Source organism: Pongo pygmaeus, chromosome 20, assembly GCF_028885625.2.
Source record: "Pongo pygmaeus isolate AG05252 chromosome 20, NHGRI_mPonPyg2-v2.0_pri, whole genome shotgun sequence".
In the NCBI taxonomy this organism is placed as follows: Eukaryota; Metazoa; Chordata; class Mammalia; order Primates; family Hominidae; genus Pongo; species Pongo pygmaeus.
This window is the reverse complement of record NC_072393.2, coordinates 17,205,777-17,219,150: the sequence shown is the minus strand read 5'-3', so window position 1 is coordinate 17,219,150 and position 13,374 is coordinate 17,205,777. Positions and strand designations below refer to the sequence as shown.

Here is a 13,374-nt window from a genome sequence, read left to right as displayed (position 1 = left end):
GACTACAGGTGAATATCACCACGCCCAGCTAATTATTTTTATTTTTTTTTATTTATTTATTTTTGAGACAGAGTCTTGCTCTGTCGCCCAGGCTGGAGTGCAATGGTGCTCACTGCAACCTCTGCCTGCTGGGCTCAAGCGATTCTCCTGCCTCAGCCTCCTGAACAGCTGGGATTACAGGTGCCCGGCTAATTTTTGTATTTTTAGTAGAGATGGGGTTTCACCATGTTGGCCAGGCTAGTCTTGAACTCCTGACCTCGTGATCCACCCACCTCAGCCTCCCAAAGTGCTGGGACTACAGGCGTGAGCCACCACGGCCGGCCATTATTTTTATTTTTATTGTGAAAGGGTCCATGTTGCCCAGGCTGTTCTCCAACTTCCTGCCTCAAGCAATCTTCCTGTTTCTGCCTCCTGAGTAGCTGGGGTCAGGTTCTTTTTAACAACCTCACAAGAACTAACAGAGTAGAGAGAACTTACCCACCACCACCACTGCCTCGCCAGGAGAGGGCATTAATCTATCCACGAGGGATGTATCCTTATGACTCAAACACCTCCCATGAGGCCTCCCTCTAACACTGCGGATTAAATTTCTTTTTTTATTGTTGTTTTGTTTTGAAACAGGGTCTTGTTCTGTCGTCCAGGCTGGAGTGCAGTGGCACAATCTCAGCTCACTGCAACTTCTGCCTCCTGGGCTCAAGTGATCCTACCACCACAGCCTCCCGAGTAGCTTGGACTACAGACATGAGCCACCACACTGAGTTAATTTTTGTCTTTTATGTAGAAATGTCTGGTCTCAAACTCCTGAGCTCAAGTGACCTGCCCACCTTAGCCACCCAAAGTGCTGGGATCACAGGTGTGAGCCAACACGCCTGGCTTTTTTGTTTTTGTTTTTAGAGACAGGGTCTCGCTCTGTCACCCAGGCTGGAGTGCAGTAGTGCGATCATGACTCACTGTAGCCTCAACTTCCCAGGCTCAAGCGATCCTCTCACCTCCGCCCCCCAAATAGCTAGAACAACAAGCACACGCCACCACATCCAGCTAATTTTTTTTTTTTTTTTTTTTTTTGAGACAGAGTTTTGCTCTTGTTGCCCAGGCTTGAGTGCAATGGCACGATCTTGGCTCATTGCAACCTCCACCTCCCGGGTTCAAGCGATTCTCCTGCCTCAGCCTCCTGAGTAACTGGGATTACAGGCATGCACCACCACGCCCAGCTAATTTTGTATTGTTTTAGTGGAGGCGGGGTTTTTCCATGTTGGTCAGGCTGGTCTCGAACTCCTGACCTCAAATGATCTGCCTGCCTTGGCCTCCCAAAGTGCTAGTATTAGAGGCGTGAACCACCATGACTGGCCACATCCAGCTATTTTTTAAATTTTTAGTAGAAATGGCATCCTCTCATCTTGCCCAGGTGTTCTTGAACCCCGAGCTCAAACAATCCTACTGCCTCGGCCTCCCAAAGTGCTGTGATTATAGGTTTAAGCCACCATGGCCAGCCGGATATTAAATGCCAACATCTGGTTTGTAGGGCCAAACCTCCAAACTGTAGCAGAGTGACAGGGAAGTGATTAGATCATGAATGTGGGGTGTTCGTGAATAGGATTAGTGCTCTTATAGGAAGAGACACGAGAGATTTCTCTCTCTCTCTGGGGACACATCAAGAAGATAGCCATCTGTGAACCAGGAAACGGGTCCTCACCAGACACGAGATCTGCTCGCACTTTGATCTGGAACTTCCCAGCCTCCAGAATGTTGAGGAATAATGTTTCTTGCTTATGCCGCCCAGTCTATGGGGATAATTTATTTTATTTTATTTTTCTGGGACAAAGTCTCACTCTGTCGCCCAGGCCGGAGCGCAGAGGCAGGATCCTGGCTCACTGCAGTTCTTCGCCTCCCAGGTTCAAACAATTCTCCTGCCTCAGCCTCGCAAGTAGCTGGGGATACAGGCATGTGCCACCATGCCTGGCTAACTTTTGTATTTTTAGTAGAGACAGGGTTTTGCCATGTTGGCCAGGCTGGTCTCGAACTCCTGACCTCAGGTGATCCACCCGCCTAGGCCTCCCAAAGTCCTGGGATTACAGGCATGAGCCATGGGGCCCAGGCTGTGGGGATGATTTGTTACAGCAGCCTAAACTAAGTAAGACAGATGGCTCCAAGCCTTACCCACAAAAATGACCATACTTATACCTTACCAACCTTCTGCCAAGTCCCAAATAGTGACTTTGTTTTTGTCCCCAATTTTGGGGAAGTAGACGTAGCTTCCATTGTGGGACACTGCAGTGAGGCCAGTGCGGTCCAGAAATGGTGCAGGCGCCCGGGACCTATGAGCATCGCTGAGATCCCAGACCTTGAAAGATGAGGACTGCGGGGAAGCAGATGCCACCAAAGTCCCGCCGCAGGCCAGCAGGCTCACGGGGGCCCCGACGCCTTCCAGGATGTCCAGCAGGGTCCCCTGTTTTGACAGACTCCACACCTGAGGAAGCAGAACAGGAGGGTAGATCTGACATCTTCTGTGGACAACCGTAGTTCAGAAATATGCTTCAGCCCATTGGGCCGGGCGAGGTGGCTCACGCCTGTAATCCCAATACTTTGGGAGGCTGAGGCGGGTGGATCACTTGAGGTCAGGAGTTCGAGACCAGCCTGACCATCATGGAGAAACCCTGTCTCTACTAAAAATACAAAAAATTAGCCAGGCATGGTGGTGCATGCCTGTAATCCCAGCTACTCAGGAGGCTGAGGCAGGAAAATCGCTTGAACCCGGGAGGTGGAGGTTGCAATGAACCAAGATCGTGCCATTGTACGCAAGCCTGGGCAACAAGAGCAAAACTCCATCTCAAAAAATAAATAAATAAAAATAAAAATAAATAAATAGGCCAGGTGCGGTGGCTCACTCCTGTAATCCCAGCACTTTGGGAGGCCAAGGCGGGCGGATCGCAAGGTCAGGAGATTGAGACCATCCTGGCCAACATGGTGAAACCCCATCTCTACTAAAAATACAAAAATCAGCCAAGCATGGTGGTGCACACCTGTAATCCCAGCTACTTGGGAGGCTGAGGCAGGAGACTCGCTTGAATCTGGGAGGCAGAGATTGCAGTGAGCTGAGATTGCACCACTGCACTTCAGCCTGGCGACAGAGTGAGACTCCATCAAAATAAAAATAAAAATAAATAAATAAGAAAATAAGAAATACACTTCAGCTCATTCATATACCTAAGGTGAATTTTCAGCCTGTAAGTTCAAGGGCCTTCACATCTTCCCATTCCTTTAACTTCGTCAGGCTTGAACCCATCAGCTTCTAGAGTAGTTCCCAAAGTGTGTTCCAGGGAACCCCTGGAGGGTGCCCTGTAAACCTTTTTTAGAGGGTCTGGAAGCTCAAAACTTTTAATGTTTTCTTTTTCTTTTAATTATTTTATTCTAGCCAGACATGGTGGTTCACGCCTGTAATCCCAGCACTTTCAGAGGCCAAGGCGGCTGATCACCTGAGGTCAGGAGTTTGAGACCAGCCTGGCCAACATGGTGAAACCCTGTCTCTACTAAAAATACAAAAATTAACCAGGCATGGTGGTGGGTGCCTGAAATCCCAGCTACTCGCGAGGCTGAGGCAGGAGAACTGCTTGAACCCAGGAGGTGGAGATTGCAGTGAGCTGAGATCGTGCCACACTGCCCTCCAGCCTGGGTAACTGAGTAAGACTTGGTCTCAAAAAATAAAAAGAAAATTATTCTTATTTTTTTGGAGATAGGTTCTTGTTTTGTCACCCAGGCTGAAGTGCAGTGGTGTAATCACAGCTCACTGCAGCCTCTACCTCTCAGGCTCATGTGATCCTCCCACCTCAGCCTCCTGAGTAGCTAGGACTACAGGCACGTGCCACCACGCCTGGCTAATTTTTGTGTTTTTTTGTAGACACGGGGTCTCACTATGTTGCCTAGGCTGGTCTCGAACTCCTGGGCCCAAGTGATCCACCTGCCTCAGCCTTCCAAAGTGCTGGGATTACAGGCATGAGCGACTGTGCACAGTCTATTTATCAATTTCTTTAAAACTGGAAAAAATAGCTCATAAGGAGGGGAAAAAAAAAAGAACTTCAAGGGGCCCGAGACTAAAACACTGAAGATCTGTTATTTCACCATCTACTTTTCTCTCCAGCTTGGACAACTTTGAACTTAAATTGAGAATTTTCCTCCCCCACAACCCTGCTCCAGTCGGAAGGCACAAATCTGCCCCCAAGGTTTGAGGATCAGTTTGGGAATTCTACCTCCTTTGTTGAACATTTCAGTAATTCTCACCCAGGTCTGCCACTGGGGCGGAGGATACGCCCCCATATCCTCCCAATGAACTCACCTATTTTGCCTGTGCTCATTTTTGTGGGTGTCTGTATTTTGCAGCCAAAAATCCCCAAAGAATCACAGTGTCTGTTCCCGAGGCGGAGGTGAGGATGAAGGGTCCCAGATCTCCCCTCACCTGAATGAGCGCATCAAGAGACCCCGTGATGATCAGGTTGTTCTCAGTACCAAAAACAGCCGTCTCCACCATGTCTTCATGTTCCAGATCCGTGGCTATGAATCGGCGAAAGCCCCTTGAGTCTGCCAAGAATATCCGCACCGATCTTCCGAAGCCTGAAACGGCAGGAACTGGGGTTACACCTCTCATGCCCAGAGGGGGTTGAGGGTCATTCCTTCCATCAACAGAGGTGTTTTGGAGGCCGGATATGGTGGTTCATGCCTGTAATCCCAGCACTCTGGGACGCCAAGGCAGGCAGATCACTTGGGGTCAGGAGTTCGAGATCAGCCTGGCCAACATGGTGAACCCCAATGTTTCATGTATTTTATTCTCTACTAAAAATACAAAAATTAGCCAGGTGTGGTGGCACATGCCTGTAATCCCAGCTACTCAGGAGGCCGAGGCAGGAGAATTGCTTGAGCCCAGGAGGCAGAGGCTGCAGTGAACTGAGATTGCACCACTGCACCACTGCCCTCCAGCCTGGGCAACAGAGCTAGACTCTGTCTCAAAAAAAAAAAAGATGTTTTGGAGCCCCTGCTAGGTGCCAGGAGAAGGGGTCCAGGATGGGGAAGGTGGATTCAGTCCTGTCCCCATCTGCACATAGCCCAGAGCTGGTTGGGGGTGGGCCTGACTTCTGTAATCACTCATCTTTTTTTTTTTTTTTTTTTTTGAGATGGAGTCTCGCTCTGTCACTGAGGCTGGAGTGCAGTGGCGTGATCTTGGCTCACTGCAACCTCTGCCTCCTGGGTTCAAGTGATTCTCCTGCCTCAGTTTCCTCAGTAGGTGGGATTATAGGTGCTGACCACCATGCCTGGCTAAATTTTGTAATTTTTAGTAGATACCGGATTTTACCATGTTGGCCAAGCTGGTCTCAAACTCCTGACCTCAAGTGATCTGCCCACCTCGGACTCCCAATGTGCTGGGATTACAGGTGTGAGCCACCGTACTCAGCCAGTAATCACTCATCTTAAGGAAACTTGTAAGGTTATTATAATGAAACTGTAAGTTCCTGGAGGGCAGGGACTGCCTGTTTGGCTCATCATGGTATCTCAGAAACTAGCACAAAGCTGGGCACACAGCAGGCCTTTGATAACTATGATGGAAGGAAGGGAGGAAGGAGAGAGGAGAGTCAGGGAGGTAGAGAGGAAGAAAAAAAGTAAAGTGGAAGGGAGGAAGGAAAGAAATGAGAAGGGGAAGAAGGAAGGAAGAAGAGGAAAGAAAGTAAGAAGGGAGAAAGGAAGGGATAGTGGCAGGAGGCAGGCAAATGCCTAGGCAGATAGGAATGGGTCCCTGGTGAAACTGTACCTTTGAACCAAAAACAGCCTGGGTTGCTGGTTCCAAATGAAATTCATAACCCAGAGTGAGAACTCCTGTTCCTGTTTGCCCACGCTTTCCTGATAGATTCTTTCTGAATAAGACTTTTGTGGCAGTGGCATGATCTTGGCTCACCGCAATCTTCACCTCCTGGGTTTAAGCAATTCTCCTGCCTCATCCTCCTGAGTAGCTGGGATTACAGGCGCCTGCCACCATGCCCAGCTAATTTTTGTATTTTTAGTAGTGACAGGGTTTCACCATGTTGGCCAGACTGGTCTGAACTTCTGATCTCAGGTGATGGCCCACCTTGGCTTCCCAAAGTGCTGGAATTACAGGCGTGAGCCACTGCACCTGGCCTGAATAATGCTTTTTAACCAATTGAATGTTACCTTTTCCAATACTACCTACCGCCTGCCCCTCCCCCATCCTGTGCCTATAAAAACCCCCAGACTCAGCCACACTGAGAGAGATGACCTGACCTTCACATCCCCTCTCCCCCGAGAGCTGTTTTGTTGCTCAATAAAATTCTCTGTCCTTATCACTTTTCAATTGTCAGCACGACCTCATTCTTCTTGGACATGGGACAAGAGCTTAGGATTCACTGGATGCAGGTACCCAGGAAGGCTGTAACACTGTGGCCCTCTGTCCTTGCTGGCAGAGGGCAGCTGCTCCATGCAATAGAAGCAGTGGTGGGGCCAAGCCAGTCCCAGAGCTGCAGGCCAGGATGGGGAAAGGGGCTGACTGAGCTGCTAACATGCCACCATCCACTGGGATGCAGATGGTGGAACTAAAAGAGCAAATTAGGCTGGGTGTGGTGGCTCATATATGTAATTCCTGCACTTTGGGAGGCTGAGGCAGGCAGATAACCTGAAGTCAGGAGTTCAAGAACAGCCTGGCCAACATGATGAAACCCCATCTCTACTAAAAATACAAAAATCTCCGTGGGATGTGGTAGCAGGTGCCTGTAATCCCAGATACTTGGGAGAATGAGGCAGGAGAATCACTTGAACCCGGGAGGTGGAGGTTGCAGTGAGCTGAGATCATACCACTGCACTCCAGCCTGGGCAACAGCGCGAGACTTGGTCTCAAAAAAAAAAAAAAATGCTAATTAGCACACTGTAACACCCCCTCTGGGGCTTCAGGGTCATGGACCCCTTGTGTTTCCTTTGGGGTGACACATGGCCTGGTCTGGCCATGGGCCCTGCATGGAGCCTGGCCCTGTGTCAGTGCTTGGAGCAGCTGGCTGGACCCTACATTCACTTGCTAACATGCTCCCTCCTGCTAGGGGCTGAGTGCTCAGTCGTGGCAGTGGCCATGGGAGCCGTAGGCTGGGCCACAAGCCAGATGTGGCCCCGTAGGCTGAGTAAATGGGGCGCCCCCTGCTCCCAGCTTGGCAAAGGGGCCAAGAAAAATCCTGCATCAAAAGGAAGGAAAGGGCTGGGCGCAATGGCTCAGGCCCGTGTAATCCCAGCACTTTGGGAGGCTAAGGTGGGTGAATCACCTGAGGTCAGGAATTCGAGACCAGCCTGGCCAACATGGTGAAACTCCATCTCTACTAAAAATACAACAATTAGCTGAGTGTGGTGGTGCGTGCCTGTAATCCCAGCTATTCAGGAAGCTGAGGTGGGAGGATTGTTTGAGCCCAGAAATTCAAGGCTGCAATGAATTATGATTGAGCCACTCCACTCTAGCCTGGGTGACACAGCAAGACCCTATCTCAAAAAAAAAAAAAAGAAAAGAAAAGAAAAAAGAAAAAGGAAAATAATAGAAAAATAGTGTCTATGCTAGTTTTTGTGCCACAACTGCAGAGTTGAGTCTTTGCAACTGAGGATGTCTCATCTGGACTGCAAAAAATGTTTACTATGAGGCCATTTGGCAGAAAAAGTTTGCTAACCTCTGGCCCTAGGACTTCTCTCTGTTCCCAAGCCCCACTCCCTTCTCCAACCTGATCCTGATTAGCTTCCTCACTACTCCAAATGAGAGCTAAACACTACCTGCGGCGAGGAGGGACTCATCTTCAGAGACCACCAGGAACCTCACAGCATCTGGAAGCTTCTCCAGCAATCTGTCCCCTTTGGAGGAAACCTGTGCAGAACCAAGGATGCCTGTCAGGCACTTCCACGGGTTAAGGGTTGCAAGTTTGGAATTTTTTTCTTTTTTTATTTTATTTTATTTTATTTTTTTGAGATGGAGTCTTGTTCTCTCTCCCAGGCAGGAGTGCAGTGGTGTGATCTTGGCTCACTGCAAACTCTGCCTCCCGTGTTCAAGCAATTCTCCTGTCTCAGCCTCCCAAGTAGCTGGGATTACAGGCACCTGCCACCATGCCTGGCTAATTTTTGTATTTTTAGTAGAGATGGGGTTTCACCATGTGGGCCAAGCTGGTCTCTAACTCTTCATCTCATGTGATCCGCCCACCTTGGCCTCCCAAAGTGCTGGGATTACAGGCATGAGCCACCATGCCTGGCTGACCCCATCTCTTAATAAAAATTTTAGCTGGGCATGGTGGTACACCCCTGTGGTCCCAGCTACTCAGGAGGCTAAAGCAGGAGGATCACTTGCACCCCTAGGAGTTAGAGGCTGCAGTGAGCTATGACCGTGCCACTGCATTGCAGCCAGGGTGACAGACTGAGACTCTGTCTCTGAAAAATTTTTTAAATTAAAAACATAAAAGTTGGCCAGGTGCGGTGGCTCACGCTTGTAATCCCAGCACTTTGGGAGACCGAAGTGGGTGGATCACTCGAGGTCAGGAGTTTGAGACCATCCTGGCCAACATGGTGAAACCCCATCTCTACTAAAAATACAAAAAATTAGCTGGGCGTGGTGGCGCATGCCTGTAGTCCCAGCTACTGGGGAGGTGGAGGTTTCAGTGAGCCGAGATTGCACCATTGCATTCCAGTCTGGGTGACAGAGCAAGACTCAGTCTCAAAAACAAAAAACAAAAAACAAAAAACAAAAAAAAACAGTTAAAAAAAAAAAGGTAAAAAACAAATTCTGGCCAGGCACAGTGGGTCACACCTGTAATCCCAGCACTTTGGAAGGCTGAATGAGCCCATAAATTTGAAATCAGCCTGGGCAACATAGTGAGACCCCCACCTCTACAAAATAATAATAATAATAATTAACCAGGCATGGGGGCATGCGCCTGTAGTCCCAGCTACTCAGGAGGCTGAGGCAAGAGGACGTCTTGAGCCCGGGAGGTCGAGGCTGCAGGGAGCCATGATCATGCCACCGCACTCCCGCCTGAGAGATAAAGTAAGACCCTGTCTCAAAAAACAAAACAAAATATCTGCAAAGAGGCTTGAGAAAAAGAAAAACAACCCCAAGAATTTGGGAGTATCTTTTGTTGTTGTATTTGGTAACTTGAGAACTCATGAAGACCACAAGGTCATGAGGTTCAGAAACATGGAGCTTTGGGAGTTGGGATGATTCTTCTTCTTTTCTTTTTTTTTTTTTTCTTTTTAAATTTTTTTGAGACAGGGCCTGGCTCTGTCACTCAGGCTGGAGTGCAGTGGTGCAATCTTGGCTCACTGCAGCCTCCACCTCCTAAGCTCAAGTGATCCTCCCACATCAGCCTCTCAAGTAGCTGGGAGTACAGGTATGCACCACCATGATTCCTTTTTTTTTTTTTTTTGAGATGCAGTCTTGATCTGTCACCCAGGCTGGAGGGCAATGGCATGATCTTGGCTCACTGCAACCTCCACCTCCCGGGTTCAAGTGATTCTCCTGCCTCAGCCTCCCTAGTAGCTGGGATCACAGGCACATGCCACCATACCTGGCTAATTTTTGGGTTTTTGTTTTTGTTGCCTTTGTTTTTTGTTTTGTTTTGTTTTGTTTTTTTGAGATGGAGTTTTGCTCTTATTGCCCAGGCTGGAGTACAGTGGTGCAATCTTGGCTCACTGCATCCTCCACCTCCTAGGTTCAAACAATTCTCCTGCCTCAGCCTCCCAAGTAGTTGGGATTACAGGCGCTCACCACCATGCCCAGCTAATTTTTTGTATGTTTTTTTAGTAGAGACGAGGTTTCTTCCTGTTGGCCAGGCTGGTCTCGAACTCCCGACCTCAGGTGATCCACCTGCCCCGGCCTCCCAAAGTGCTGGCATTACAGGTGTGAGCCACTGTGCCTGGTCAATTTTTGTACTTTTAGTAAAGACGGGGTTTTGCCATGTTGGCCAGGCTGGTCTCGAACTCCTGACCTCAAATGATCCACCCACCTCAGCCTCCCAAAGTGCTGGGATTACAGGAGTGAGACACAGCGCCCAGCCAGTCTATATGTTAATGTCCATGAAAGCAGCCGTCCATCAACCACCAATAGGGCAAGTGGATAGAGCCCAACTCCTAGTCCCTCTGTGGCGCAACTCTCAACCTTGTTCCATATCATGTCTTAGAGCTCCCCTGAAGGACTGAACTTCAACAATTGCCTACATTGGTCAGTTCCCAAGAGATGCCAACAGATGTTTCCTGAACTGTGCTGAACTGCAAATCCCTACGATTAAGAAGCCAAGCGTGCGGCCGGGCGCGGTGGCTCGTGCCTGTAATCCCAGCACTCTGGGAGGCTGAGGTGGGCACATCATCTGAGATTGGGAGTTCGAGACCAGCCTGACCAACATGGAGAAACCCCGTCTCTACTAAAAATACAAAATTAGCCAGGCGTGGTGGCACTTGCCTGTAATCCCAGCTACTCGGGAGGCTGAGGCAGTGAGAATCGCTTGAACCCGAGAGGTGGAGGTTGCAGTGAGCTGAGATTATGCCATTGCACTCCAGCCTGGGCAACAAAAGTGAAACTTCATCTCAAAAACAAAACAAAACAAAACAAAGATACAAGGCAAGATTATTTTTCCCAATTTCTAGCACATCTGAGCACTTTCAAGCTGAGTTAATGCTCACATCATAGTCAGTAAAGGTGCTTACCAAAGAGATGGAGCCATTGCTAAACCCGGTAACAAGCTTTCCTTGCTTCTGGACTGAGACGGCACAGGTAGGTGTTTCTTCTTTGATGCTGGACATATGTTGCTTCCCCTGAAGTTTTCCCGTAGCTGAGCTCCACAGACTGACCACACCATCCCTGGACACTGTCAGCAGCATGGCCTGGGAGGCCAGCACGGCCATGCACATCCAAGGATCAGAGGCATTTCCCAGGATATGGAAAACTGGCTCTGCAGTTTCCAGATTCCAAGCATTGATCTAATAGAATAATGAAGAGGAAGCAGCATCTTGGCAGGAGACCTAGGCTGTAAGTTTCCCGGAGTCAAATGCAAGATGCCTTCTCTTGCATACTTTATGCATTTTCTTTTCTTTTGGAGACAGAGCCTCTGTTTTTCACCCGGGCTGGAGTGCAGTGGTGCAATCATGGCTCACTGCAGCATCGACCTCCTGGGCTCAAGCAATCCTCCTGCCTCAGCCTCCCAAGTAGCTGGGACCACAGACACGCACCACCATGCCTGGCTATTTTTAAATTTGTTTTTGTAGAGACAGGGTCTGACTATGTTGTGCAGGCTGCTCCTGAGCTCCTGGGCTCAAACTATCCTCCCTGCTCGGCCTCTCAAAGTGCTGGCATTATGAGTGTGAGTCACTGCACCCAGCCTATGCATTTTATTTTTAACACTCCCAATTCAGAGAAAAAAAGGAGAGGTGGGCCAGGCCTCACGTGTGATTTTAAATTCATTAGCTACCTTACAAAAGGTACAAAGAAACAAGTGAAATCAATTTTAGTATTATATTTTATTTAACCTAATATGTCCAAGTGGTATCACTTCAACATGTAATCAATACAAAAATTATTATAGAGATAGTTTATATTATTTTTACTATACTAGGTCTTTGAATTTCAGCATGTTGGAACAGTCATATTTCAAGTGTTTTTATTTATTTATTTTTTAATGTTACTTTCAGTTTTGGGATACATGTGCAGAACGTGCAGGTTTGTTATACAGGTATACATGTGCCATGGTGGTTTGCTGCAACTGTCAACCCATCATCTAGGTTTTAAGCCCCGCATGCATTAGGTATTTGTCCTAATGCTCTCCCTCCCCTTACCCCCTACCCCCCGAATTTCAAGTGTTTAATAGGTACATCTGGTTGGTGACTCCTATTTTGGGCAGCATGATTTATATGCACCGATATTACTGTCAACAACCACCAATTACTCATGTAACATAATAATAAATAGATATCAATTATTTGGTGCTTACAGTGTGCTAAGCGCTATGCCAGGATATGTCTCATGATCTTATGAGGAAGAGGCAGCAATGAGACTCAGAATGGTGAATGACATGACCAAGGTCACTCAGTTCCCAAGAAACTCAACTGGTAGTTAAATAAAGATTTTTTTCCTCCTGGCATCAATTACTAGGCTATTACCCACGATGTTATTGTGTGTCTCCATTTGTAAAACTATGAAATCACAGGGTTATGATTGATGTAATGGAATAACACAGTGGAATAGACGTTGTTTTCAGAAGCCTACGGATCATTTAGAGAGACTATAAAACAGGCTGGGCATGATGGCTCAGGTCTGTAATACCAGCACTTTGGGAGGCCGAGGCAGGTGGATCACCTGAGGTCAAGTTTGAGACCAGCCTGGCCAACATGGCGAAACCCTGTCTCTACTAAAAATACAAAAATTAGCTGGGCGTGGTGGCGTGCGCCTGTAGTCCCAGCTATTCAGGAGCCTGAGGCAGGAGAATCACTTCAACCTGGGAGATGGAAGTTGCAGTGAGCTGAGATTTTACCACTGTACTCCAGCCTGGGTGACACAGCAGGACTCCATCTCAAAAAAAAAAAAAAAAAAAAGAAAAAAAAGAGAGAGAGAGGAGAGAGAGAGAGAGACTATGAAAGAAGTCTCAGTGAATTTGAAAGGTTTTACATCATCAAAATGGAATTTAATTAGAAAAAAATAAAGAATAGGACCCTATCCAGAAATCCCTCAAATATCTGGAAACTAATAGCATACTTTTAAATAGCCCATGGATCAAAGAAGAAATCAAAAGTGAAATCTGAAAATATTTTAAACTGAATATAAATGAAAACACTTGTCAAAATTTACAGGATGTAGGTAAAGCAGTACTTTGAGGGAAATTTATAGCCCTAAAATGCTGATATTCAAAAAACATGAAAGGTTTCAAATCTTGGGGTCAGAAAGAATTATCAGGATTGTCTAATCCAACTATGAAGTCTGAAACCTCTCATAGCACCCTCTCAAGTGGTTGTGTACTCCATTTACACCCCCACCCCATCAATGTATCAAGGAGCCCTCCTTATTGAAATGGCCTATTCTGTCTTTGAATGCTCTGGTCTCAGCTTTCCTTTACAAACAGGGCATGTGTTTGTTACCTTTGAGCCAGATGCTGAATACACAACTTTGTGTGCCTCATCCACATGAAGGTTCCAGATCTGAGGTTCAGTGGGATTTTTTGAGCCTCCATCCCAAATGGTAAATTTCTCCTGGCCAGAGAGTAAGTTCCACAAGCGCAGTGTGTAATCCTTTGAAGCAGAGATGGCGAGGGTCCCTTTGGCAAATATTTTCACGCACCTCACCTCTCCTGCAGCAAGCCAGGGTAGGGGAGAGTATATTAG

General features: G+C 47.7%; 1 protein-coding gene across 3 annotated transcripts in view; it reads right to left on the bottom strand.

Moving 5' to 3' along the window:
* NWD1 (NACHT and WD repeat domain containing 1) overlaps positions 1–13,374 on the bottom strand; it is a 68,205-nt gene that overhangs the window by 15,340 nt on the left and 39,491 nt on the right. For 2 of the 3 annotated variants that reach the window (XM_054465902.1, XM_054465904.1), the window contains exons 8-9: positions 4,451–4,605; positions 2,191–2,467 (exon numbers count right to left, since the gene is read on the bottom strand). In XM_054465902.1, the coding sequence (XP_054321877.1) occupies positions 2,191–2,467; positions 4,451–4,605 (432 nt within the window). Of the gene's footprint in view, positions 1–2,190; positions 2,468–4,450; positions 4,606–7,797; positions 7,889–10,710; positions 10,984–13,131; positions 13,341–13,374 lie in introns of all 3 variants that reach the window. The other variant, XM_054465901.2, reaches the window with a different exon arrangement.